Below are 27195 nucleotides of genomic sequence, written 5' to 3' on the forward strand. Positions count from 1 at the left end.
CAGAGGAGCAAAGAGTCAGATATGACTGAGCACAAAAATACAAAGATACAAATACCACTGTATAGATGACCTCTGGTTATTATCTTATACTTCACTGATCCTTCATTTCTTCACTGTTACCTTTTCCTCATCCTGTTTCTTACAAGAGCGTATTTCTTAAATATTGTGCTGGCATTTTCTTTTATGAAATGTCTGGGAATTTTTCATCTACCTTGAGAAATTTGGTTTACTTTTGCATGGCTTCTAAATCTTCCTTCAACATTGCCTTATAAATGTCAGACCTGATTGTCCTTCCAGCATCTTGAGATTTGCTTCAAATCAAATTCTTCCTGTTATTTTCTCAAGTTGATTCTCTTGAACTTTTTTCTTTGTTTCTTCTTTTCTACCAGGAGCTCAAACTTGAAACCTCTTGACACCAGTGTTTTTAAGTTATTATCGCCTAGTGTCATTTATATTTGTCCTGCCTTTCCATTCTTTTTATTACCATCCTAATGGGGCTACCCTGGTGGCTCAGACGGTAAAGCGTCTACCTACAATGCCGGAGACCCGGGTTCAGTCCCTGGGTTGGGAAGATCCCCTGGAGAAGGAAATGGCAACCCACTCCAGTATTCTTGCCTGGAAAATGCCATGGAGAGAGGAGCCTGGTAGGCTACAGTCCACGGGGTTGCAAAGAGTTGAACATGACTGAGTGACTTCACTTCACTTAATAGAGAATTGCAGATACTTATTACCTCATGCTTCGATAATTACAATTACCGTCTAACTGATCTGTCTTAAGTGTTTAATCTGTAGTCCATTTCGTATCCTGCTGCTGTCTTGATGTTTTCCAGTAATGCCGTTCTTTTTTTTTTCCTCCCAGAAGCCTCAGATTTATTGCCTGAAGGATAAAGTCCAAGAACATTAACCTTGTATTCAGACCATCTGGATAATCTGGTTCTTAACTTTTTCTTAGAGTTGTCCTGGTTCCCAAGTACACCATCCATCTGTTCATTCATTCAACAGCTATTAATTGTATGCCTACTTGGAGTTAGGCATTGACTTCTCAAGGAGTTGGCTTGTTTCCTAGTTAGGATGTATACAAAAAGGTAAATAGCTATGTTAGATATCCTTCATAGGATAAAGAGAAGTGAAATTGGTTAAGGGTTTAGAGTAGGGACTTTGAGAGGGCACAGGCAGGTTGGTAGCTACTTTAGATAGGGTAATCTGGGAATGTTTCTTAGTGTATGACCTTTGAGCAGGGACCAGGATGAAATGGAAGAGTGATGGAAATATCTGGGAAAGAAGGTACCAGGCAGAGAAATCAGAAGGGGCAAAGGCCTTGAGAAAGAAATATGTTTAGTGTGCTGAGAAATAGCAAAGAAACCAGTGTGGTTGGAGCAAAGTGGACAGAGGGAGAGGGGAAAGGAAATGAGCCTTGGTAAAGACCTTGGATTTCATTTTAAGTGTGCTGCTATCCATTGAAAGCTTTTGAGTGATTTGAAGTAGTTGATGCTCTGAAAGCTTTCACTCTGTCTACTGTGTGGAAAGTAGACTATGGGCAGATGGTTGAGTGAAGAGAACAGTTAGGATGGGCTTTATTAATGGAAGGTGAGTGGTGGTTTAGACCGGGATGGGAACACCAGAGATGGTGAAAAATAGGGCTTTTCTGTTGTTTTGAATGTAGAATCAGTGGGTTTTCATACAGATGGGATGTGAGAATAGTTTTTTACAGCATCTGGATGAATGGTTTTCCATTCTGAAGCAGAAAAAACTGGGGGAGGAACAGATTCAGGTAGGCTATGAAAGTTGTGGGTTTTTTTTTAAATTTTTAAATTGTTTTAGTAACAGTACAAAAAAACATTGTTTTTGCTAGTGAGAGTGATATAACTAAATATAGTTCTGTCTTAAAGCAATTTATGACCATGATCAGATCAGATCAGTCGCTCAGTCGTGTCTGACTCTTTGCGACTCCATGAATCGCAGCACGCCAGGCCTCCCTGTCCATCACCAACTCCCGGAGTTCACTGCGACTCACGTCCATCGAGTCAGTGATGCCATCCATCCATCTCATCCTCTGTCGTCCCCTTCTCCTCCTGCCCCCAATCCCTCCCAGCATCAGAGTCTTTTCCAGTGAGTCAGCTCTTCTCATGAGGTGGCCAAAGTACTGAAGTTTCAGCTTTAGCATCATTCCCTCCAAAGAAATCCCAGGGCTGATCTCCTTCAGAATGGACTGGTTGGATCTCCTTGCAGTCCAAGGGACTCTCAAGAGTCTTCTCCAACACCACAGTTCAAAAGCATCAATTCTTCGGCGCTCAGCCTTCTTCACAGTCCAACTCTCACATCCATACATGACCACAGGAAAAACCACAGCCTTGACTAGACAAACCTTTGTTGGCAAAGTAATGTCTCTGCTTTTGAATATGCTATCTAGGTTGGTCATAACTTTCTTTCCAAGGAGTAAGCGTCTTTTAATTTCATGGCTGCAGTCACCATCTGTAGAGATTTTGGAGTCCAGAAAAATAAAGTCTGACACTGTTTCCACTGTTTCCCCATCTATTTCCCATGAAGTGGTGGGACCGGATGCCATGATCTTCGTTTTCTGAATGTTGAGCTTTAAGCCAACGTTTTCACTCTCCACTTTCACTTTCATCAAGAGGCTTTTGAGTTCCTCTTCACTTTCTGCCATAAGGGTGGTGTCATCTGCATATCTGAGGTTATTGATATTTCTCCCGGCAATCTTGATTCCATTTTGTGTTTCTTCCAGTCCAGCGTTTCTCATGATGTACTCTGCATAGAAGTTAAACAAACAGGGTGACAATATACAGCCTTGACGAACTCCTTTTCCTATTTGGAACCAGTCTGTTGTTCCATGTCTGGTTCTAACTGTTGCTTCCTGACCTGCATACAAATTTCTCAAGAGGTGGATACTATTGTTCAAAATTTTGGACTAGTTCAGTTTATTACAATATTTGTATTTTTTTAAATCTTAAAAGAAGATATAATTCACATACCATAAAATTCACCCTTTTAATGTATAAATAAAGTTTTTCTTTTAGTATGTCAAGTTCGAGGTGGTTATTATACATTTAATTGGAGATGTGGACAGTTGGAAGTATGAATCTGGATTTGAGGAATGGATTGAATTATTGGCATATAATTAATATTTAAAGGCAGAGGACTAGATGAGATCGCCAGATTACTTCCAATGGGAAGAGATTTTTAGGTCTGAACTCTGGGTCACTCAACGTTCAAATGTTAGGAGAAGGAGGATTCAGTAGAGTATATTAAGAAGGAGCCAGGAGTGAGACATCACATAATTCAGATGAGAAACGTGTTTCAAAAAGGAGCGATTTAGCCATGTCATATGGTTGTAGCTTGGGAATTGACTGTTGGATTTGAGAATAAGTAGGTTTTTGATGACCCTAGTAAGTAATTTCAGTGGAACAGTGGGGGAAAATTTGATGTCAGAGTGGGAGGAGAAAGAGACAGCAAGTATAAAAACTGTCAGAGAATCTTACTGTAAAGGGGAGAAATAAGGCAGTGATTTGGAGGGGGATGTTGAGAGTCACCTTTTGGGAGAAGGTTTTTATCTTGCTGGGACTAAACCAGTAGAGAATAAATAATACTAGAGAGACGAGGATAATTACAGAAGCAAAGTCCTTGAGATGTTGAGGACTCCACACAACCGAGTTGTAATATTATTTATTTGAATGCCTTCCCTTCTTTTCCATCCCATCTCTGTTCATTTGTCCGCAGAACTTGAACTGTCTCTGACAGTCCAGATACTTGGGTCATTTTAACAAACGAATGTTCAGGTGCATGAATAGACTTGCTTGAAGTCACGTGGCGGTCGATGGAGGACTGAGGGTAAACTCCCTCCCAGGCCAGCACTCTGCCTGGGGCTCTCTGGTGCCTCCACATGCACCAAAAGACAGGAACATGGCTGTTTTCATTTATCTCCCTGCGCTCAGTTGATTTTTTCTCAATGTCTGTTTTGTATTTTCTCCCTTTTTTTTTTTTTTTTTTTACTGACATCTTTCTCATCTAATTTTTAAAATTTATTTTTAATCCCCTCTTGATTTTCAGCATTAGTAGCAATTCATTTGCCTATAATTATTGACTTTGTTTTTCATTTTTCAGTCTTTTAAAATTAGGTATATTTGACATACAGTAAACAGCACGTATTTAAAACATATAATTTGATAAGTTTTGGCAAATGTTTACATTGAAAAGCCATTCCTGCCATCAAGATAATGAATATGTCTGTAATCCCCCAAAACTTCTTTTTGCCTCTTGGTAATGCCTCCGTTTGCTTGTTTTGTTCCCAAGCAACCAGGAATCAGCTTTCTATCACTTTAGATAAGTTTGCATTTTCTAGAATCTTATACAAATGGAACCTTACAAAATGTACTCTTAAGGGTTTGGCTTTTTTCACTCAGCAGAAATTATTTTGAGATTCATCTGTGGTGTTTTAACAGTACTATTCCTTTTTATTGCTGTGAAGTAGCATTCCATTGTATGCATAGCCATAATTTGTTTATCCATTCACCCATTGATGGACATAAGAGTTGCTTCTAGTTTTTGGTGTTTGCAAAGAAAACTTCTATGACCATTTGTATACAAGTCCTTAAATGGACTTAAGCTTTCTTTTCTCTTGGGTAAATAGAAATGAAATGGCTCAATCATATGGTAGGTGTATGTTTAACAAATTGTCAGACTATTTTCTAAAATAGCTGTATCATTTTACATTCTAACCAGCAGTGTATGAAAGTTCCAGATCTTCCATGTTAATGCCAACACTTGGTATGTTCAGTCTTGAATTTTAGCCATTCTTACAGGTACGTAGTAGTAATTCAGCTTTTCCCTTGAGATCAAGAAAAAAACAAGGATGTGTACTTTTATTACTTTGGACCCTTATACGCTCCTCAAACCCTTGGTAACCACTATTCCTTCTTCTCTGGAATCCGGCTAGTCTAAGTACCCCATATAAATGGAATCAAAGAATATCTGTTCCTTGCTGTTTATCTCTGAGCTCTCTATTCTGTTTCATTGTCCTACGTCAGTACCAAACTGTTTCGATTTACCGTAACTTTGTAGTAAACGTTGAAATCAGGCAATGTGAGTCCTTTTAACTTTGTGAAAAGTTTTCAGTTTTTCACCCTGGAGTATCATGTTTGCTGTGGGGTTTTTATGTATTGTTGTTCAGTCTCTCAGTTGTGTCCAGCTCTTTGTGACCCCATAAACTGTAGGACGCCAGGCTTCCCTGTCCTTCACCGTCTCCCATTATTTGCTCAAACTCAGGTCCATTGAGTTGATGCCATCCAACCATCTCATCCTCTTTTGCCCCCTTTTCTTCCTCCCCTCAATCTGTCCCAGCAGCAGGGCCTTCTCCAATGAGTTGGCTCTTCGCAGCAGGTGCCAGAGTATTGGAGCTTCAGCTTCAGCATCAGGCCTTCCAGTGAATATTCAGGGTTGATTTCCTTTATGATTGACTGCTTTGATCTCTAAGCAACTCTCAAGAATCTTCTCCATCACCACAGCTCAAAAGCATCAATTCTTCAGTGTTCAGATGAGGCTAGAGAGGTGTGGGCTGAGACTACCTCTGGAGGACAGCTATGACTTTAGCAGAGCTTTGTTTGAGGGAAAGAAATGTGACCTAAATCTGGCTTTGCTCAGGGACCAAAGAAATAATGTTCAAGGTTATTAAGAATGGAATCCTTTTCCATCTATTTTCTTTTTCTTACAGCTTTATTTTCTGTTCTGCAAAGTAGATTTTCCCCCTATTTATCTTCTGTTGTTCTTCAAGGATTCCTTGGGAATTTTATTTCTGAGTTATTTGACTTTATTTAAAAAATTTAGGTTCTTTCATAGAAACAGGAAGGAATAAACAGAAATAGCAGGTATTGGGGAGTATATAGCTATTGGATTATATATTTATTTACCTCAGAACCTATTAACCAGGTAATTAAAACAAAATATTTTATTGTAAAGTTAAAAAATAAAATTAAATTAAATTAAAAAAAAATTTAACTATGAAGCTATGTTTTTGGAAATGTATTCAGGAAATCTTAACATCTTCTTTGTAGATGGTGTAAAACTGCTCCCTATCCAGTAATAATTAAAATGGTTATAGTAATAGAATTTGAGGTTTAGTAGAAATATTATTCTTTTATAAAACCTTTTTATAATTATGAGGAAACCAGGATATGTAGATGTTCAAATTGTTGAACTGTAGAACTCTTAAGACAGAGTTTTGCTGTATTGCTTATTTTATATTTTTCGAATTTTATATCCATAATGCATATACTTTACTATTAGCTTGCTTTTCAAAAAGGAATTTAATAGTACCTTAAAATTCCTCAGAGATTTTATGATGAGTCAGTCAGAAGTAAATCATCATAGTGGCTTGTTTCGGGGTGTGGAAATGACAGTGTTGTTATTATTTTTGTGGGGTTTATTTTATCGTCCCTGTGAGATCCAGACTCCTAGGATCACTTTCTTTTCCTAGGAGAGAATAGCTTCTTAATAATTATTTTGGGATGAGTTCTGTCCCTTTGAAAATTTATTCTTGTCACGATGATAATGAGGAGACAGATTGCCCGCTATTCTGTAAGTATCTCTATAATTAATGCAGACACTAGAGAGGTAAACTCATTAATTTTGGTATGTAAGTACTCAGTATGTACAAATTAATGGTGTTTCTGCAATCAAAATCTAATTCTTTTGCCTCTTTAGCGCTGGCTGACAGAGCAAAGAGCCCAGTGTCCTCATTGCCGGTAAGCATTTTCCTATGATTGTGAATTTGGAAAGTAGTAACGTGATGGGGTCAGAGTGTGCCCTAATACTCATAAAGTTCTTTCTGCAATCTGCTACATTTATTCTCTTTTTGAATACAGTTGAAAAGAATATAAGCAGTCTATCTGTCTGAAGATGTGCAGACCAATTTATCTGACGTAGAATTATATAGAATATATTACATTGTTTACCTTCTTTTGGAAAATCATTGTGTAACTTCTAAACTTGGCTTTTGTAACTACAAAAAATAATAAAGTTTCTGTTAAAAAAATCCATAGCTGAATAAAAAGGCTTCTGATTCTGATTCTGATACACCTCAGCTAATCTTTTCATAAATTAACACTTTGAGAAGAAATTGTTAAGTTTGTTCTTTCAGACGTCTATCTATGTATACTGATATGTGTACCTAATAATTTTTTCTTAAAACACAAAAATGATATTTTGTTGTTTGCTTCTTTTTTCCATGTAAAGTATAGTGGTGCCTTTATTGATGGTATGTACACATGTGTCATTTAAAATCAATGTTTGAATAATAATCCACTATAAGATTATACATTTATTTTTGCTTATACTGGAAGACGTTTAGTTTGTTTCCATTTTTGGTTATTTCAGATGATGCCAGATTCCATTGAAGGAAAAGGCTTTTTACCATTCTATGTTCCTAATAATAGATACTGAAAGTACCTTTTTATTACATCCTTGGTAACACTGAGTTACCAATCTTTTTTTCTTTTTTGTTATTCTGCTAAGTGAAAAATGGTATCTTGTTTTTAATCTGCTTTAAAAAAAAATGATTGGAACTGAGCATCTGTTAACATTTTTAGCCATTTATAATTAATTTTTTTCTTAAACTGTCTCTTTATATCTTTTGCCCATTTTTCCTCATGTATTGTTCGCATTTTTCCTATTAACTTCTAAGAAGATCAGGACTATGAAATAGAACTTTCCATGTGATGGGAATGTTCTCTAGTGTTGCTGTCAAATGTGATAATTGAGCACTTAAAATAAGTCTAGTGCAACTATGTAATGAAATTTCTAAAGATTAATTTGAATTTTAATTTAAAGTCACATATAACTAGTGGCTATTAGTTTGGACAGTAAAGCTTTAGGCTAAGGAATTGAGAATTTGTAATCTAAAATTTTTTTATTCCTTTTTAAAAAATAAATAGTACATTATTGTAAAAATAGACTGCAAACCATACTTTTTATTATGTCTTTGTTACTATCTTGATAGTAATTGGTATGAATATGATTGTGAGCTCTATTTTGAGGAAGGTGTTTATTTTTTCTTGATAATTTTTTTTCAGCTTTGCTGAGAGATTAATTGACAAAATTTAAGCTATAAAATTCTGAAAGGATTCCTCCCCATTGAGTTAACAGATCTGCCACCTCAGTATTTACCTTTGAAATGTGTTTTAGAAAATGATCTTAAATTCCTGAATGAGAGTATACGTGTATATATATATATATATATTTTTTTTTTTTTTTTCCTCCAGTGCTCCACTCCAGTTACGAGAACTAGTAAACTGTCGTTGGGCAGAAGAAGTAACACAGCAACTTGATACTCTTCAGCTCTGCAGTCTCACCAAACATGAAGAAAATGAAAAGGACAAGTAGGTCCTCAGTTTCTTTGTTCAGGTGTTTCATAGATTGTGCTCCATGCCTTTTTAAATGACATTGAAAGATTCTTTCAGTTTCGTAGGTGAACACTAGGACAGTTTTCTTCTGGTGTGGGTATCTCTGTTTGGAAAGACCCTCTGACAAGCAGGGGCTGCTCTCTAGTTGCAGCACACAGGCTTCTCATTGTGTTGGCTTCTCTGCTGTGGGGCAGGGCTCTAGGGTGCGCGGCTCGGTAGTTGCCGCTCATGGACTCTAGAGCTCGGGTTTAGTAGTTGTGCGCCGGCTTAGTTGCTTCACAGCATGTGCAATCCTCTCAGATCAGGGATTAAACCTTTGTCCCCTGCACTGGCAGGTGATTCCTATCCACTGGGCCACTAGGAAAGTCCTTCTTTTTTTTTTATGATGGCCATGCTAATCAGTGTGAAGTAATATTGTGGTTTTGATTTGCATGTACCTTATGAAGATGTTGAGCATCTTTACATATCCATTTGGCCATTTGTGTATATTCTTTGGAGAAGTTTCTGTTTTGTATTTTGCCCATATTTTAATTGTTTTTGTTTGTTTGCTTGGCTAGTGCTAAGTCGCTGCAGTCAAGTCTGACTCCTTGTTGACCCCATGACTATAGCCCATCAGGCTCCTCTGTCCATGGGATTCTCCAGGCAAGAGTACTGGAGTGGGTTGCCATGTCTTTCTCCTGCTTGGCTAGGGTATTTGTTTAATTATAGGAATTCTTTATATAATTTGGAGATTAACTCCTTACCAGATACAGAATTTGCAGCTATTTTCTCTCATTCCATAGGTTGCCCTTTTACTGTTTATTGTGTCATTTGATAGACAGAGGTTAATTTGATGTAGTCTAATTTACACAAAAGCCATGGGAGTTTATTCTATATTTCCTGAGATAGAGTCATTTAAAATTGACTGACTTATTTGCCCAAACTTAAGTATTTGTTGTGGTAACTATGTTCCAATTTTAATTAATTTGTAACTGTACTTTTTTTCTATAACATATAGGTGTGAAAATCACCATGAAAAACTTAGTGTGTTTTGCTGGACTTGTAAGAAGTGTATCTGCCACCAGTGTGCACTTTGGGGAGGAATGGTAAGAGGAACAAATTCAGCATATTACTTTTAGTTAGAGTCTTGAAAGCACTGACATTTTTGTTTGATTTAGAAAGTAATATCATTTTACTCTGTTTATAGAATGAAAATTAAATGTATCTGCTTCATAGCAGAATGTATTGTATCTTTTGTTATTCCAGAAAATTTTCTTTTGTGGGAGATTTTGGTGTTTGATGTGCATTCCTTACATAAATATTTTAATTGAAAACCTGTAAAATGTATATTTATTTGCAAATCTTCTGCTGTAGGATCAGGGTCTTTTCCTTAATCTGATACCCTGGTCAGTTGATCTGATATCCTGGCTGTGATTTCCAATTCTAGTTTCTTTAAAATGGAACAAAAACTTTATAGGCGTTTGTGAAACAATATGAATGTAGACATTTAGATCTTATGATTTTTTTTTTAATCTTCTTTTCTCAAGTACCTTTCTAATTTATTCATTTGTTTTAGAGACTGGGGGTTCAGTGATGAACACAACAGATATCAAACAGCTAGTTCTACACTCACTTGCTATTGTGCAAAATATTAGAAATAAGTATACAGTGCTAATGAGAGTGAGTGACCATGGGACCTAACACTGTAAGCCTGAGTTAAGTTCCAAAGGATGAGTAGGAGTTAAGTGGGTGGAGAATTTGGAGAAGGTGGAGGAAAGAGAATTATTTTTGAATAAGGAGTTTCTTTGGCAAAGGGCTGGTGGGAAGAAGTTTGAGGACATAGAAGAAGGCTAGTACTGACCAAGAGAAGAGTAATAAATAAGCTAGTGTCAGGTGGTTTTGGCCACGATTAAGGATTTTGTTTCTTTAATGAGTGAAGATTTCTAGATAAGTAAACGTTTTGCTAAAGTCCATCATCTAAAATCTTGAAGGATTTTTTTTTTCTGCATGGGCCAAGTGATTTTAAGCAAACTCTGGCCTGTTTTAACAAACAGGCAGAAGATAAAATTCACTTGAAATTATTTACCAGTTTAGTAGTATCTGTAGAGTGTTAAGAAAGGAATGTAAATGTAGATGAGATATATGAAAATGTTCTAAAACTACTCATTAATTTAAATAGCATAGCGGACATACCTTTAAACCTTTGGCGGAAATTTATGAGCAGCATGTTACTAAAGTGAATGAAGAAGTAGCCAAACTTCGTCGACGTCTCATGGAACTGATCAGCTTAGTTCAAGAAGTGGTAAGAATACTACTACTAAAAGATCATTATTTCTTTTATAGTTTATAATATATGTACATATATATTTTTCTTTTCTTTTTATTTTTTTGCTGCACCATGTGGCATGTGGGATCTTAGTTCACCAGCCAGGGATCCAGCCTTTGCCCCCTGCATTGAAACAGCATTCTTAAACCACTGGACCACCAGGGAAGTCCCTATAATAAAATACATATTTTTTATAATATAGATCAATCAGATGTTGAACTTAAGATTTGAAAATTTGATAAGATGTAGTTTCTCTGACTAACTTCAAACCAGCTGAATAATTGCATCCAAATTCCTTGCCTGTTTTGAAGTTGGTGCCAGAGAATTGCCTGTTCTTACACAAAAATAGGGAATCAATGAATGAGTTCAATGAGCCTATTTGTTACAGAGTCAATTACTGACTTCTGAATAGAATCAGTATTGACATGTTATAGTCATTAAGTCATTTATTCTTTGGGAGAGTTTCTGCTACCACATAATGAACAATTTCTGATCTTCTGAATTAGAACTACAAAATTGAAAGAGTAATATTTAACACTGCTCTTTAGATATTGTCTAAGTCAAGAGCAGAGTCAATATCAAGTCAAGATATTGTCTAAGTAACTGGTGAGTTACTTACCATTTGTGATAATATTTCTATGGGAAAATATAATAAGCATCAAACATTTAAGTCGAAAATACACTTTTGGAATTTATTTTGTTTAAAGTTACCAGAATGACAGTTATTAATGAGGTTTGTGGACCATTCCTAACATAAAGATGTTTTTATTTTACTCATGCAGGAATCAAGATCGAGATTATCATTTTTATAACATTCTTTATACAGAAAATAATGTTTTTGAGTTACATGTGTGTTGCACAAAGTCATTTTGGACTATAAACAAGTTGGATGACTTGCATTTGGCTTTTGTCTACGTTTTTTTCTATTGTTTTCTTTTGATGGCATTTTAATTTGGGCATTAAAGAAAGTGTTTTGTTGGTAGTTTGACATTCTCACTGCTTTTGCTTATAATAGTAAATGTAGGAAAGATTACGTTTTATTTTGGGTGGTGTGCTATTTTAAAAAACTGTACTATGAAGTCTTTAAAAACCTTATTTTTTTCTTTCTGAGCTTAGTTCTGAAAAAAATTTAAAACTTTGTAAACTAGGTAACGGTTTTTCAAATTTTTCATTTGTTTTAGGGTGATGTGAACTGACCTTAGTGTACTTTTTGTTTTTGAACAGTGATTTCCTATATGGTTAGGCTTTGTGCTTTATATGTGTTACCTAAAGCAGTTTTTTGTAATTACATATCTTTTCTGTTTAACTGCTAAAATATTATGTACTTTATTATGTTTTAATTGTTTAAAATTTTTTTCTGAGTTTTCTGTTGTATTTGAACAATTAAAAAGTGTTATTGGCTTACAGTTTTTAAAGAGGAAATTAAATAACTTTAAGAATTGCAGTGATAATGTTAAAGTCCATTTACTTCTGCTTGAATAATTCAATTAAAAGTTTTTACCTGTTTATTTTCTAGGAAAGAAATGTAGAAGCTGTTAGAAATGCAAAAGATGAGCGTGTTCGTGAAATTAGAAATGCAGTGGAGATGATGATTGCACGATTAGACACACAGCTGAAGAATAAGCTAATAACACTGATGGGTGAGTTTTCTTGTGTACATGGGGCTTTGAAACTCCTTGAGATACGTCTTAGAAGAGCTAAAGTTGATAAGTTATAGGCTGGGGAAAGATTGCTTTAAAAAAAATTCTGCCTATTAATTGTTCCCTTGTGTCAGTTAACATTACACCAAATTGATATGATTTCTGCTGACATCATGGGATATGCTTCCAGCTCCTCAGATTTTGTGTTTTACAAAGATGGTCTGCTTTGGCAAGCATGCCTGTACTATTATCTTTTATTTTTTCTTAATCATGTAAAGCAGTTTCTTTCTTCCTTTACTATAATAATAATACATTTATCCCTCCATGTTTCCAGCTTCTTTGAGACCGTTTTCCTCTCTGGGCATTCTTTTTCATAGGTTCCTTTTTATTCAAAGAACATACCTCTTGCTGACATTTATCACAAATGGTCCACTTACTACATTCTTCTTTTTAGGCCGCTCTTAAATTTGGGGGAAGGAATTATTTCAGAATGGTTGATTGATTAAATACTTTTGCACATCTTTATATTCCTTAAGAAGCAATAACATTAATTTCATGACAGTATGTTGTCATTAGATATTTCTTAGAAGGATTTAATAGAATTACATTGCATTTTGTCTGTTACTGTAGTTAGTGTTGGTTCTGAAATCCTCTTGTCAAAACTACTATAGTTAAAATTCTGGGAAATTTTTTAAGATAGCTGCAATGAAGTTTTGCTTACTTGAGATTGATTTCTTATTATTTAATAAGTTCAATTAAAGTTAATTTCATTTTCAAACCAATAACGAGCCTGAATGTTCATCTTTTGCTATTTCTAAATAGGTCAGAAGACATCTCTGACACAAGAAACAGAACTGTTGGAATCCTTAGTTCAGGAAGTAGAGCATCAGGTAATGGAATATTAAATGACATGAGATAAAGACTTTATCCTTTTTTTATTCATGTAGTTGAAAAGTTTTTTGGTTTTGTTGTTTTTTGACAGTTTATATAAGGTCAAAGATCTGTGGATCTGTGTGCTGTACTAGGAATTTTTATGAAATAGGAATCAGCTGATTGAGTTTCTGCATCATGTTTGGGAACTAGGCAAAAAAGATTAAAAAAAAAAAATTTATTTGTTGGTTGTGTTGAATCTTAGTTGCATCATGTGGGATCTGGTCACACAGATTCTCTAGTTTTGGCAGGCTTGGTTACTCTGTGGTATGTGGGAATCTTAGTTCCTAAGACAGGAATCAAACCTGTGTCCCCTGCACTGTGAGGCAGATTGTTAACCACTGCACAACTAGTGAAGTCCCAGTAAAATAAGATTTATTTTGTTTTTGCAAAAATGGAATTATTTTTACAGAGAATGCTGCTGCTGCTGCTAAGTCGCTTCAATTGTGTCCGACTCTGTGCGACCCCATAGACAGCAGCCCACCAGGCTCCTCCGTCCCTGGAATTCTCCAGGCAAGAACACTGGAGTGGGTTACCATTTCCTTCTCCAGTGCAAGCATGCATGTTAAGTTGCTTCAGCCATGTCCGACTCTGCGACCCTATGGACAGCAGCCCTCCAGGCTCCTCTGTCCATGGGATTCTCTAGGCAAGAGTACTGGAATGGCGTGCCATTTCCTTCTCCAACCTACTGCATAGTGATGTAGAAATTATGAGATAATGTATGTAAATCAGCAGTATTTTGAAGTCAGTAAAAAACCTGGGTATGGAAGGAGTCAGTTAAAAAATGACTGCCCAGCATTTGTAGTATTTGCATCTTAGGCTTTTAATTGCCAAATGAAAAGATCATTACATTCATTTCCAGAGTAACAGACTGTAACTAGTGGTCTATAACTTGGTAGGCATTTAGAGACTTTGCAAAGGTCTCTAAATCTGCTGAGTAATGTATAATCAGAGAGGCACAACCAAAACCTGTAACCCATGCTAAATTAATTGACAAGCCTTTTTTACAGCAGTTAATTATTTGGACCTGTCCCCATACAAGGATAATTAAAAACTACTCAGTCCCGTCAAAGGAAGATGAATAGGAAAACTACTTACCCTCATGAATTTTGAGCAATAGTTCTTTTGCTCTAAGATCATCAAAACATTTTACTTCAAATCCTAGATATGAAAACCTGCGCCTCAGATTGTCGGAGAATAGTCAATAGGAATCTAAATCTGTAGATTAAAATCTTCTGACATTGTGACTTAATTGGTGACTTCAAGATACAATATTATTGCTAATTACTAACATGTAGTGATTCTTAGGATAAAATTAGCATTTTTATTTATGAAAAAGTTTTTTATTCAATACCAAATAGATAGTAGGCATTGTTTTAGATGCTTGGAACACAGCAGTGAAGAAAATGGCAAAAAAAAATCTGTCCTCAAAGACTTTATAATTTTAGATTCAGAGTAGGTGGGGATAAAGTCTATAGTGAATGAATAAATAAAATGAATAAAATGTATAGATATTTGATATATTTATCTGTCTTGAATTTGGTTTTTGAGATTCTTTAATTCTTGTGATACACAGCTGTTTCATGCGATTGTTCTCTTAATTATCATCCTGGGGATTCCCTTCATTTCTTTTTTAGGTTAAATCCTGTGTCTCCTGATTTCCATGGCTTCCTGCTCTTGATTTACACCTTTGTTTTGGAATCACACTTCCTCTGTGGCTTTTATGAAAGAGTAATCAGAATAAATGTTTTGAGACTACATGTCTGAAAATATGTTTATTCAATCTTTACACTTGATTGACAGTTTGGTAGAATTCAGTACATAAATATTTATATATTCTTGTTTTTCTCTTCAGTGTTTCATGCTGCGTCATTGGTGGAATCTTACTTTACTGAGCAGGGATTGAACCTAGGCTGTTAGCAGTGAAAGCATGGTGTCTTAACCACTGTAACTACTGGCCTGCCAGGGAATTCCCCAGTATTCCCATTCTTAATTGTGCATGTTGTTCTAGAGAACAGATTTTCCCCTCCAGAGAATAGTCAAGCAGCCTTCTGCTGGAATGATGGGACAAATTTTTTAAACCAGCTGTAGTGGAGTAGGGGTGGAATCTGGGGATCTGTGCACTTTTTTTTTTTTTTTAAACAGTGTTGTTGAAGGATAATTGACCCAAAAAATAAGCTGCATGTATTTAAAGTGTACAATTTGATAAGTTTTGACAAATGTATACCCCTATGAAACCATAGTCATGTAGTAAGTTTATTCCTCCAGAATTCTTTGTGCCTCTTTATAAACTCTGGTTCTGCTTCTTCCAATACTTCCCTCTCCAGGCAACCCCCAATCTGCTTTCTGTTACAGATAAATTTGCCTTTTCTAGTGTTTAATATAATTGGAATCTGACCTAGGTTCGATCGCTGGGTTGGGAACATCCCCTGGAGGAGGGCATGGTAACCCACTCCAGTATTCTTGCTCAGAGAATCCCATGGACTGAGGAGCCTGGCATGCTGCAGCCCATGGGTTCACAGAGTTGAACATGACTGAGTGACTAAGCACAGCACACACATTTTATGTTTGATTTCTTTTACTCAGCAGAATTATTTTACAGTTCATTCATGTATCAATCAGCCAGTTCAGTTCGGTCGCTCAGTCATGTCCAACTCTTTGCGACCCCATGAACCGCAGCATGCCAGGCCTCCCTGTCCATCACCAACTCCCGGAGTCCACCCAAACCCAAGTCCATTGTGTCGGCGATGCCATCCAGCCATCTCATTCTCTGTCGTCCCCTTCTCTTCCTGCCCTCTATCTTTCCCAGCATCAGGGTCTTTTCAAATGAGTCAGCTCTTTGCATCAGGTGGCCAAGGTACTGGAGTTTCATCTTCAGCATCAGGCCCTCCAATGAACACCCAGGACTGATCTCCTTTAGGATGGACTGGTTGGATCTCCTTGCAGTCCAAGGGACTCTCAAGAGTCTTCTCCAACACCACAGTTCAAAAGCATCAATTCTTCGGTGCTCAGCTTACTTCACAGTCCAACTCTCACATCCATACATGACCACTGGGAAAACCATAGCCTTCACTAGACGAACCTTTGTTGGCAAAGTAATGTCTCTGCTTTTTAATATGCTGTCTAGGTTGGTCATAACTTTCCTTCCAGAGAGCAAGCATCTTTTAATTTCATGGCTGCAGTCACCATCCACAGTGATTTTGGATCCCAGAAAAATAAATCAGCCACTGTTTCCCCATTTATTTGCCATGAAGTGATGGGACCGGATGCCATGATCTTCGTTTTCTGAATGTTGAGCTTTAAGCCAACTTCTTCCCTCTCCTCTTTTACTTTCATCAAGAGGCTCTTTAGTTCTTCTTCACTTTCTGCCATAAGGGTGGTGTCATCTGCATATCTGAGGTTATTGATATTTCTCCCAGCAATCTTGATTCCAGTTTGTGCTTCCTCCAGCCCAGCGTTTCTCATGATGTACTCTGCATAGAAGTTAAATAAGCAGGGTGACAATATACAGCCTTCACGTACTCCTTTTCCCATGGGCTGCAGCCTGCCAGGCTCCTCAGTCCATGGGATTCTATGTTTGGAACCAGTCTGTTGTTCCATGTCCAGTTCTAACTGTTGCTTTCTGACCTGTGTATGGGTTTCTCAAGAGACAGGTCAGGTGGTCTGGTATTCCCATCTCTTTATTGACTATGCCAAAGCCTTTGACTGTGTGGATCACATGTATCAATAGTTCTTTCCTTTTTAATAGCTGAGTTGTATTCCATTGTGTGTATATGCCACAATTTATTTTTCCATTCAGCTATTTATGGTCATTTGTCTTGCTTCTTTTTTTTCTATTGGCATATAGCGAATTAAGAATGTTGTGATAGTTTCAGGTGAACAGCAAAGAGATTCAACCATAGATTTACGTGTATCCATTCTCCTTGGTTTGCTTTCTGGTTTTGACTTTTACAAATAAAGTGGCAATGAACATTCATTTACAAATCTACATGGACATATATTTCCTTTTCTTTCGGGTCCACCTAAGATAGAATGGTCGGAGAAGGCAATGGCAACCCACTCCAGTACTCTTGTCTGGGAAATCCCATGGACGGAGGAACCTGCTTGGCTACAGTCCATGGGGTCACGAAGAGTTGGACAGGACTGATCAACTTCACTTTCACTTTTCACTTTCACACATTGGAGAAGGAAATGTCAACCCACTCCAGTGTTCTTGCCTGGAGAATCCCAGGGATGGGAGCCTGGTGGGCTGCCATCTATGGGGTCGCACAGAGTCGAACACAACTGACGTTACTTAGCAGCAAGATAGAATGATAGACATATGATTCAGGTTTTAATAAATGCCATCTATTTTCCTGAATAGATTGTGTCATTGATATTTCTGTCAGTAGTCTTTGAGAGTACTAGTTTCTTTACATTCTTGTTAACGTGTGATGTAGTCAGTCTTTAATTTGAGGTGTTCTCATAGAAGTGTAATAATATTTCATTATCGCTTTATTAGGTTGGGGCAAAAGTAATTGCAATTTCAGACCGTGATTTTTAAATCATTATAACTAGGTTCAAACACGTTTTTATTAATTAAAATAGAAATTATTACAATCAACACATTTTTGCCAACAAGAAATAAGTTTGTTTATTCCTGTAGTGTAAAAATCTGTGCTTCAGGATTCAACGAACTCTTGAAAAGCATTTTCTGCCTCCTGTTGGTTGAGGAAGCATTTTCCCTGCAAAAAGTTGTCAAGATGTTTGAAGAAGTTGTTGGCAAGAGGTCACGTGAATATGGTGGATGAAGCAAAACTTCATAGCCCAGTTCATTCAACTTTTGAAGCATTGGTTGTGTGATCTGCAGTCAGCCATTGTTCTGGAGAAGAATTGGACCCATTCTGTTAACCATTGCTGGCTGTAGTCATTGCGGTTTTTGGTGCTTCTCATCAATTTGCTGAGCATACATCTCAGATGTAGTGGTTTTGTTGGGATTCAGAAAGCTATGGTAAATCAGACCAGGAGCAGACTGCCAAACAAGTGACCATGATCTCATTTTGGTGCAAGTTTGACTTTGGAAAGTCCTTTGGAGCTCTTCAGTCCACCCACTGAGCTGGTCATTGCTAGTTGTATAAAATCTACTTTTGGTCACACATCGTAATCTGTTTGAGAAATGGTTCATTGTTATGTAGAATAAGAGAAGACAACACTTGAAAAATGACCATTACTTTGATTTAAGGTCAGTTCACGAGGCACCCAGTTATCAAGCTTTTTCACCTTTCCAATTTGCTTCAAATGCCAAACGACTGTAGAATAGTAAACGTTGAATTCTGTAGCAACTTCTCTTGTAGCTGTATGAAGATCAGCTTTGATGGTGGCTCTCAATTGATTGTTGTCACCTTCCGATCGCCAGCCACCATGCTCCTCATCTTCAAAGCTCTCATCTCCTTTGCAAAACTTCTTGAACCACTGCTGCTCTGTACATTCATTAGCAGTTCCTGGGCCAAATGTATTGTTGATTTTGCAAGTTGTCTCTGATGCTTTATAACATGACCCATTTTGAACTCAAATAAAAAATCACTCAAATTTGCTTTTTGTCTGACATCATTTCTATAGTCTAAAATAAATACAAAATAAACTGCAATAAATCAGTAGCAAAAAAAAAAGAAATGAGCATTAAAGTGATGTGTAGCATAATGACATTTGTTTAAGAATGTATTCCAATATCAGATGATAAAGTTTAACAGTGCAAAACTGCAGTTACTTTTGCACCAACCTAATAATTTACATTTGCCTTGTGACTAATGATGCTAAGCATCCTTTCTTGAATTTATGTGTCATCCATGTATCTTCTTTGTTGAGGTATCTGTTCAGATCTTTTTGTTGTTATTCAGATCTTTTGGCCATCATTTTATTGCCTTGTTTGTTTTCTTACTGAGTTTTGAGAGCTCTTTATATAGAAAACTAAATATAAGTTCTTTATTAGATAGGTGCTTTGCAAAGATTTCCTTCAAGTCTATGGCTTGTCTTTTCATTCTCTTAGAAATGTCTTTTGAAGGGAAGTTTTAAATTTTAATGAAATGTAATTTATCAGTTTGTTCTGCTGTAATAGCTAAGAAATCTTTACCTAACCCAAGATCACAAATATTTTCTTGTATGTTTTCTTCAAGAAGTTTTATAGTTTTAGGCTATATATTTAGGACTTTGATCCATTTTGATCCGTTTTTTGTGTATGAGGTATGGATCCAAAGTAGTCTTTTTGGTTTAATTTGTACGTGTATGTGACTATCCAGTGGTTCTAGCACCATTTGTTGAAGGCCAGACTTTCTTTACTGAATTGCCTTTGCATCTTTTTCAAAAATTAATCCATGTACACGTTACCTACTGATTTGTTTTATGCCACCACTGCACTGTTGCTTTTTATAATACTGTTGTAAAAAGATTACTGTTGCTTTTTATAATAAAATAAAGTAATAAATAATAAAGTAATAATAAAGTAAATAATATAATAATAAGTAAATAAAAATAAAACTAAATAAAAAGTAAGTAAAAGTAAATAAAAATAAAATATTAAATAATAAAAAGTAAAAAGATATAAAAAGATTACTGTTGCTTTTTATAATAAAATCAACCCTGAATATTCATTGGAAGGACTGGTACTGAAGCTGAAGCTCCAATATTTTGGCCAGCTGCTGTGAAGTGCCAGCTCATTGAAAGAGACCCTGATGCTGGGAAGGGTTGTGAGCAGAAGGAGAAGAAGGTGACAGGATGAGATGGTTGGATAGTATCCCTGACGTGATGGAGATGAGTTTGAGCAAACTCTAGGAGATAGTGAAAAACAGGAAAGTCTGGCGTGCTAACAGTCCGTGGCCTTGCAGAGTCAGATATGACTTAGCGACTGAACCACAACAAAAAGTGTTACCTCTCTAACTTTGTGCTTCCGGTTTTTAGAAGATTTTTTTTTTAATCGTCATATGAACTTTAGATTCAGCTTTACAAAGAGATTTAACATTTCTACCAAAAAAAATTTTGGTATTTTTTTTTCTTTAATACTTATTTTTTTTAGCTGTTTTGAGTCTTAGTTGCAGCAGGTGGGCTCAGTAGTTGCCATGTGTGGGCTTATGGCACGTGGGATCTTAAGTTTCCTGACTAGGGTTAGAACTTGAGCCCCTTTTATTGGCAGGCAGATTCTTAACCCCTGGACAACCAGGAAGTCCCATGTTTTGGGGTTTGGTTGGAATTACAGTGGATCAATATAGCAACTTGAGGAGATGTAGCATTTTAACAATACTGAGTCTGTTTCATGAAGAAGGCTCCATTTATTTCAGCAGTGTTTCGTAACTTTTCAGGGCACAACATTTTCACATTGTTGGATTTTTCGGTATTTCAGAATTTTTGGTGATAAAGGATGAGTTTTCCCCCCAGTATTATTATTTTTGGGATATAGTTGCTGTACAGTGTTGTGTTAGATTCTGCTGTACAGTGAGGTGAATCCACTATATGTACACACATATCCCTTCCCTCTTGGACCTCCTTCCCATCTAGGTCACCACAAAGCATGGAGCAGATCTCCCTGTGCTATATACACCAGGTTCCCAGCTATTACATAGATACATATATCAATCTTAATCTCCTACGTTGTGACCCCTGCCACTGGTGTTCATACATGTGTTCTCTATGCGTGTCTCTCTACTCTTGCCTGCAGAAAGGTCCGTCTGCACCATTTCTTTAGATTCCACATATGTGGGTGATACCTCATTGTGGTTTTCACTTGGATTTCTCTAATAATTACTGATGTTGAGGATCTTTTCTCATGCCTCTTGGCCACCTCCTATATTGTTTTTGGAGAAATGACTGTTTAGGTCTTGCACCGATGTTTTGATTGAGTTGTTTGTTTTTATAATATTGAGCTCCAACAAGCTGTTTGTATATTTTGGAGATTGGTGAGTTTTAAATTAGGCCTTCTTCAGAAGAAGAAATTGTGTAGAACTGGTAATGTTTCTTTCTTAGATGTTTGTTAGAATATACCAGTGAAGCCATTTGAATCTTGTTTTCTTTGTGGAAAGAAAGAAAACAGGAAGTTTTCAGTTTCTTTATAGATATAAGGCAGTTTTTATGACTTCCCCAGCAGTCAAATGTTTAAGACCCCCATGCTTCCACTGCAGGGGGTACAAATTTGATCCCTGGTTGGGAAACTAAAATGCATTCCTCACAACATGGCCAAAAAAAAAACCCAGGGCATTTCATGTTGCCTTCGTCTTGAATGAGCTTTCATAATTCTGTCTTTCAGGGAATTATTCTCTTTCATTTGAATTTGCTGAATTTGTTGACATAAAATTAATAGTAGTCCCTTATGGAGAAGGCAATGGCACCCCACTCTAGTACTCTTGCCTGGAAAATCCATGGACAGAGGAGCCTGGTAGGCTGCAGTCCAGGGGGTCGATAAGAGTCGGACACGACTGAGCGACTTCACTTTCACTTTTCTCTTTCATGCATTGGAGAAGGAAATGGCAACCCACTCCAGTGTTCTTGCCTGGAGAATCCCAGGGACGGGGGAGCCTGGTGGGCTGTCGTCTATGGGGTCGCACAGAGTCGGACACGACTGAAGCGACTTAGCGTTAGCATTACCCTTTTAATATTTTAGAATGCAGTGGTGTTACTTCTCTTCTTCCTGGTATTGGTGATTTGTGTCTTCTTTCTTTTCTTCCTGATCAGTCTGACTAGAGTATATTGAATTTTGTTGATCTTTTCAACTAAGTAGTGGTTTTGTTTTTTCTCTGTTGTTTTGCTGCTTTAAATTCTGTTGATTTTTATTTTGATCCAGTTGCTCAGTTGTGTCTAACTCTTTGCGACCCCATCAACTGCAGCACGCCAGGCCTCCCTGTGCATCACCAACTCCCGGAGTTTAGGCAAACTCATGTCATTGAGTCGGTAATGCCCTCCAACCATCTCACCCTCTGCTATCCCCTTCTCCTGGAGTCCTTCAGTCTTTCCCAGCATCAGGGTCTTTTCCAGTGAGTCAGTTCTTTGCATTAGGTGGCCAAAGTACTGGAGTTTCAGCTTCAACATCAGTCCTTCCAATGAATAATCAGGACTGATTTCCTTTAGGATGGACTGGTTGGATCTCCTTGTAGTCCAAGGGACTCTCAGGAGTCTTCTCCAACACCACAGTTCAAAAGTGTCAGTTCTTCAGCACTCAGCTTTCTTTATAGTCCAGGTCTCACATCCATACATGACTACTGGAAAAACCATAGGCTTGACTGAACAGACCTTTGTTGGCAAAGTAATGTCTCTGCTTTTCAATATGCTGTCTAGGTTGGTTATAGCTTTTCCTCCAGAGACCAAGTGTCTTTTAATTGCATGGCTGCAGTCACCATCTGCAGTGATTTTGGAGCCCCCAATAATAAAGTCTCCCACTGTTTATCCATCTATTTGCTGTGAAGTGACGGGACCAGGTACCATGATCTTTATTTTCTGAATGTTGAACTTTAAGCCAACGTTTTCGCTCTCCTCTTTCACTTTCATTAAGAGGCTCTTTAGTTCTTCTTCACTTTCTGCCATAAGAGTGATGTCATCTGTATATATGAGGTTATTGATATTTCTCCTGGCAGTCTTGATTCCAGCTTGTGCTTCATCCAGCCCAGCGTTTCTCATGATGTACTCTGCAGAGAAGTTAAATAAGCAGGGTGACAATATGCAGCCTTGCCTTTCCCAATTTTGAACTAGTCTGTTGTTCCATGTCTAGTTCTGATTGTTGCTTCCTGACCTGTATACAAATTTCTCAAGAGATAAATCAGGTGGTCTGGTATTCCCATCTTCTTTCAGAATTTTCCACAGTTCATTGTGATCCACACAGTCAAAGGCTTTGGCATAGTCAATAAAGCAGAAATAGATGTTTTTCTGGAACTCTCTTGCTTTTTCGATCATCCAACGGATGTTGGCAATTTGATCTCTGGTTCCTCTGCCTTTTCTAAAACCGGCTTGAACATCTGGAAGTTCACGGTTCACGTTTTGTTGAAGCCTGGCTTGGAGAATTTTGAGCATTACTTTGTTAGCGTGTGAGATGAGTGCAATTGTGCGGTAGTTTGAGCATGCTTTGGCATTGCCTTTCTTTGGGATTGGAATGCAAACTGACCTTTTCCAGTCCTGTGGCCACTGCTGAGTTTTCCAAATTTGCTGGCATATTAAGTGCAGCACTTTCACAGCATCATTTTTTAGGATTTGAAGTAGCTCAACTGGAATTCCATCACCTCCACTAGCTTTGTTTGTAGTGATGCTTTCTAAGGCCCACTTGACTTCACATTCCAGGATATCTGGCTGTAGGTGGGTGATCACACCATCGTGATTATCTGGGTTGTGAAGATCTGTTTTGTACAGTTCTTCTGTGTATTCTTGCCATCTCTTCTTAATATCTTTTGTTTCTATAAGGTCCATTCGATTTCTGTCCTTTATTGAGCCTTTCTTTACATGAAATATTTCCTTGGTATCTCTGATTTTCTTGAAGAGATCTGCAGTCTTTCCCATTCTATTATTTTCTTCTATTTTCTTTGCTCTGATCACTGAGGAAGGCTTTTTATCTCTTCTTGCTATTCTTTGGAACTCTGCATTGAAATGGGTATATCTTTCCTTTTCTCCTTTGCTTTTTGCTTCTCTTCTTTTCACAGCTATTTGTAAGGTCTCCTCAGACAACCATTTTGCTTTTTTGCATTTCTTTTTCTTGGGAATGGTCTTGCTCCCTGTTTGCTGTACAGTGTCACAAACCTCTGTCCATAGTTCATTAGGCACTCTGTCTATTGGATGTGGTCCCTTAAATCTATTTCTCACTTCCACTGTATAATCGTTAGGGATTTGCTTTAGGTCATACCTGAGTGGTCTAGTGGTTTCCTCTACTTTCTTCAATTTAAGTCTGAATTTGGCAATAAGGAGTTCATGATCTGAGCCACAGTCAGCTCCCGGTCTTGTTTTCGCTGACTGTATAGAGCTTCTCCATCTTTGGCTGCAAAGAATATAATCAGTCTGATTTCAGTGTTGACCATCTGGTGATGTCCATGTGTAGAGTTTTCAGTTTAATTTGCCCTTTCTCCCCTAAAATGTTAGGATTGAAGTTGCAGAGGATTGAAGCTGGGTTATTGATTTGAGACCTTTCTGCTTAAAGCACATTCTTACATCCTTTGTGAGTTCTTTGACACATGGGTTCTGCAGAAGTATGTTACGTAGGTTCCAAATATTTGGGGATTTTTCTGATAGTCTATAATGTCAGGTGAAGTTGGTTGATATTGATGTTCAAGTGTACTATAACCCTGTGGATTTTTTTGTCTCCCCTGTTTTATCAGTTATTGACATGGGGGTATTAAATTTTCAGCAATAATCCCATAATTTGTTTATTATGGCAGTTGTATTGGTTTTTACTTCATGTATTTTGAAGCCATATTAGTAGGGGCATAAACAGCTAAGATTGTTATATTCCCTTGATGAACTGTTTCCATTATCACTGTGAAAGACCTTCTGTTTTCTTTCAAATCTAGTTTATTTGATATTAAAAAGTCATTTTAACTTTCTTTTAACTAGCGTTACCATGTCATATCTTATTCTATTGGTTTTCTTTTAATGTATTTGTTCCTAAATGTGTCTCGTAGGCAATATACAATTGGGTCTAAATTTTTAACCCTTTCTGACAATCTTTGACTTTTAGCTGGTATGTTTAGTGTGCTCATTGATTTGGTAAAGTTTGAATCTACTATCTTACTGTCTGTTTTCTTTGTTCTGCCTGTTCTTTGTTCCTTTGTCGGGTTTTTTTTTTTTTTTTTAATTTTTTGGTTATTTTTGGGTTGAGTATTTTTTTTATTTTGTGTGTTGTCATTAGGTGATGACACTGTTATCAGTGATAGTAAATGTAAATGGATTGGACTTCCTTGATAGTCCAATAGTTATGAATCCACTTGCCAGTGAAGGGGACATGGGTTTAGTCCCTGGTCTAGGAAGATTCCACATGCCATGGGGCAACTTAGCCTGCATGCCACAATTACTGAGCCTGTGCTCTAGAGCCCAAGTGCCACAGCTACTGAAGCTTGCCCACCCTGGCACCCATGCTCCACGACAAGAGAAGCAATGAGAAGCCTGTGCACTGCAACTAGAGGCTAGATCTGCTCACTGCAAGTAGACAAGGCCCGCACACAGCAATCCAGTGTCCCAGTGCAGCCAGAAATAAATAAAATGAAAAAATGAATTTCATAACCAATCAGCCTAGGAACAATATAAGAAAACACAGTTAAAACCCAACTCTGTTGCAAATAGAAATGCCAAAATCTTAAAGTACCGGCAAATCAAAATCAGTAGGATATGTAGTAAAACAAAACCAGAAAGCAAGACTTGGTAGAGTTAAGCAAAGGAATGTTGCATTATCAGAAAAGTCAGTTGATTGTAACTCAAGAGACTGGAGGCTAAAACCACAAGAACATGTAAGTAAAAATAAATAGAACGATACTAATTTTAAAAATAACATTCAGTTATATTTGATCCTCATTCGTTGCCAAATTATTCAGGAAACTAAGAGTAGAAAGAACTACCTTAACCTTATGAAAAATGTCCGTATAAAAGTCTACCTTTGGAGGAAATGAGGTCAAAGGGATACACATAGTATACATTCAATAAATATTTGAATAAAAGTTATAAATTTTGGTATTTATCATGATATCGATTATGTCATAACATTATTCTTGGTGAAGTATAAGCAACTACCTTTTAAAAGGTAGTTGTAGTGGGTTTTACGAATATCATCCATTTGGCACTTGATAGTGTGATAGTGTGTTAGTTCGGAGAAGGCAATGGCACCCACTCCAGTACTCTTGCCTGGAAAATCGAATGGACGGAGGGGCCTGGTGGGCTGCAGTCCATGGGGTCGCTAGGAGTCAGACACGACTGAGCGACTTCACTTTATTTTTTCACTTTGATGCATTGGAGAAGGAAATGGCAACCCACTCCAGTATTCTTGCCTGGAGAATCCCAGGGACGGGGGAGCCTGGTGGGCTGCCGTCTGTGGCGTCACACAGAGTCGGGCATGACTGAAGCAACTTAGCAGCAGCAGCAGCAGTGTGTTAGTTTGCTAGGGCTTCCGTAACAAAGACTAGGAGGCTTAAACAACAGATTTATTTTCTCAGTGTTCTGGAGGCTGGTAGTTCAAGATTAAGATATTGGCAGGTTTGGTTTTCCTTGAGACCTCTGTCTTTGGTTTGCAGATGGCTGCCTTCCCTTTATGTCCTCTGAAGGACTTTTTTCCAACTGTAGTTACACTCTGAGGTACTAGTGGTTGGGGTGCAACATATGAATTTAGGGAGGGGATACACTTCAGCCCATAGCAGGTATTTACAGAGCTGTGTCCCAGCTTCATGGTTGATGTAACAAACCTAGCAAAGCAAGCAGCAGTAGATATGACTCCAGTTTTACACAACAGACTCTTAAGCCACAAAGCTGATGTGTGGCGGGACTGGGACTTTAAACTGGTGGCTTGAGTACAAAATCATAGTCTTTTAACTACCATGCTGATTTTGCTAAAGTTGAATGTCTCACTTTTTACCTTTAGTTTGACTTAATGTTTCCCAGATTGATAGAGGTTAAGACTTTTTTTCTCAGTCTCCTGGAGTGAAATTTGAGAAATCCTTGTTTGAAAGTCATTGACTTCTAGAGGTTTGTTCATTTATATATATAATGGCTTCACTCTACCACTCTAAAATATACATATATAAGATATACAAATATATTGTAGTTGCTTAGAATTGGATTTATGCTAATATACAGAGAGAGGAAAATACATTAAAATCAAATATATTTACTGAATAACTTTACTGTTACAATGGGAATCAATAAAACTAGATCCTTTACTTATTCTTAACTTTCAGACCCACTTTGAAAGAATCATTGTATTTTTCTT

The 27195-nt window shown here is 37.2% G+C and overlaps 1 protein-coding gene across 14 annotated transcripts in view; it reads left to right on the plus strand.

Annotated features, from left to right (window-relative positions):
- Positions 1 to 27195, plus strand: part of TRIM37 (tripartite motif containing 37) — a 151244-nt gene that overhangs the window by 3763 nt on the left and 120286 nt on the right. For all 14 annotated transcript variants that reach the window (XM_086360614.1, XM_086360621.1, XM_086360616.1 and 11 more), the window contains exons 3-8: positions 6715 to 6755; positions 8271 to 8387; positions 9409 to 9496; positions 10570 to 10692; positions 12233 to 12356; positions 13179 to 13246. In XM_086360614.1, coding sequence (XP_086216740.1) covers positions 6715 to 6755; positions 8271 to 8387; positions 9409 to 9496; positions 10570 to 10692; positions 12233 to 12356; positions 13179 to 13246 — 561 coding nt within the window. The remainder of the gene's footprint in view (positions 1 to 6714; positions 6756 to 8270; positions 8388 to 9408; positions 9497 to 10569; positions 10693 to 12232; positions 12357 to 13178; positions 13247 to 27195) is intronic.

The sequence above is a fragment of the Bos grunniens genome, chromosome 19 (genome assembly GCF_055505025.1).
Source record: "Bos grunniens cultivar Pamir isolate PY7600 chromosome 19, Bosgru_T2T1.0, whole genome shotgun sequence".
Taxonomy (NCBI): Eukaryota; Metazoa; Chordata; class Mammalia; order Artiodactyla; family Bovidae; genus Bos; species Bos grunniens.